Below are 1,358 nucleotides of genomic sequence, written 5' to 3' on the forward strand. Positions count from 1 at the left end.
TTTCTGCGGGTGGTCTAGGGCTCTGCGGGCTCCGCCCCTCCTGTGACCTTCTCCTGCCCAGCCTCGTGGGGCCCTGGTGTGGCTTCTTGGCCTTTGCAGACCATGTGTGCCCACAGGCCTGGCTCTCAGCACCAGCCTCTCTGGCTTTGGGCACTTTGCTGCCCAGTGTGTGGAAGCCACGCTCTGTCACAGGCTGCACCCATGGGGCGCCAGACTGGGTTTGGCTGACCCTAGGGCCATCCCTGCCCCCCAGGGCCTCCTGGTTTACATGTTCTTCCTGCTGGTGACACTGCTGGCCAACTACGGGGATACCTCGTGCCACAACCATGCCTACCGCCTGCAGAGCGCCATCAAGCAGGAGCTGGACAGCCAGGCCTTCCTGGCCATCACCCGGTACGGACGCCCTGTGTGCAGGCACAGGTCTGTCCTCCGGGCCAGGGTGGTGCTGACGCCAGCCAGGGTCCACCTCAACCCTGCCCTTGGTGCAGTGCAGCCCCTCGGGGGTGTTGGGAAGCGTCTCGATCCATTTCTGGTCATCAGAACTGGAGTGGGTGCTGCTGGCCATGGGGAGAGGACACAGGACAGGCCCAGCACAGCTTCACCAGCCCTGAGTGTCAGGAAGCCCAGGCCGTGCCTCCTCCTGTGGGCAGCACTGGCCGCCTCCCACTGACCCGGCCAGGACTGGTAGCAGTGCGCCCTGGGCCTCTCACCCCGGGGGGGCCGGGCTGTGAGGGACGGCCATGTGACCGACTCTGGGTCTGGGGTGGGCAGGTCTGACGAGTTCTGGCCATGGATGTCCCACGTTCTGCTCCCCTACATCCACGGGAACCAGTCCAGGCCGGAGCTGGGGCCCCCACGGCTGCGGCAGGTGCGGCTGCAGGAAGGTGAGTAGCTGAGGGGCGCCCTGGCACTTAGCCTAACTTGTTTCCAAAGGGAAGCCTTTGCCGGAGTCTGGATCCAACACCCCCAGCTGGGTGACGGCCTGCCTGGGTCTCCTGATGTGCAGACAGTGACACCTACTTCCTGGGGTGCTGGGCGGGTTCAGTGAGCCCTGCCGAGCTTGGCCCGGAGGCTGGTGAACAGGCAGGGCCCTGAACCCTCTACTTTCAGCGCTCTGCCCGCAACCGCCTGGCTCCAGGAACCCTGCGTGCTCAGCTGCCTCGAGTGGCTTCAGCACCAGTGACTATGGTGTTGGCTGGGGGAGTGCTGCTCTAAACAGCTCTGAGATCTGGGCCTACTCGGCGCCAGACTTGCTGGGGTGAGCCTGGAGGGCGGCCGGAGTGCCGGGGGCAGGGACAGCCCTTCAGAGGAGCTTGCTGGGGCACGGGCGCTGACGTCGCCCCTCCCTGCAGCGTGTG

General features: G+C 65.8%; 1 protein-coding gene across 1 annotated transcript in view; it reads left to right on the forward strand.

Moving 5' to 3' along the window:
• The window catches only part of LOC104995841 (polycystin-1-like), a gene marked incomplete at its 5' end in the record, with an annotated part of 19,520 nt that overhangs the window by 15,242 nt on the left and 2,920 nt on the right, over window positions 1-1,358 (forward strand). Inside the window, 3 exons of the mRNA XM_010849888.1 lie at window positions 100-393; window positions 772-884; window positions 1,111-1,259. Of these exons, the coding sequence (XP_010848190.1) occupies window positions 100-393; window positions 772-884; window positions 1,111-1,259 (556 nt within the window). The remainder of the gene's footprint in view (window positions 1-99; window positions 394-771; window positions 885-1,110; window positions 1,260-1,358) is intronic.

This window comes from Bison bison, unplaced genomic scaffold (genome assembly GCF_000754665.1).
Source record: "Bison bison bison isolate TAMUID 2011002044 unplaced genomic scaffold, Bison_UMD1.0 scf7180017851022, whole genome shotgun sequence".
In the NCBI taxonomy this organism is placed as follows: Eukaryota; Metazoa; Chordata; class Mammalia; order Artiodactyla; family Bovidae; genus Bison; species Bison bison.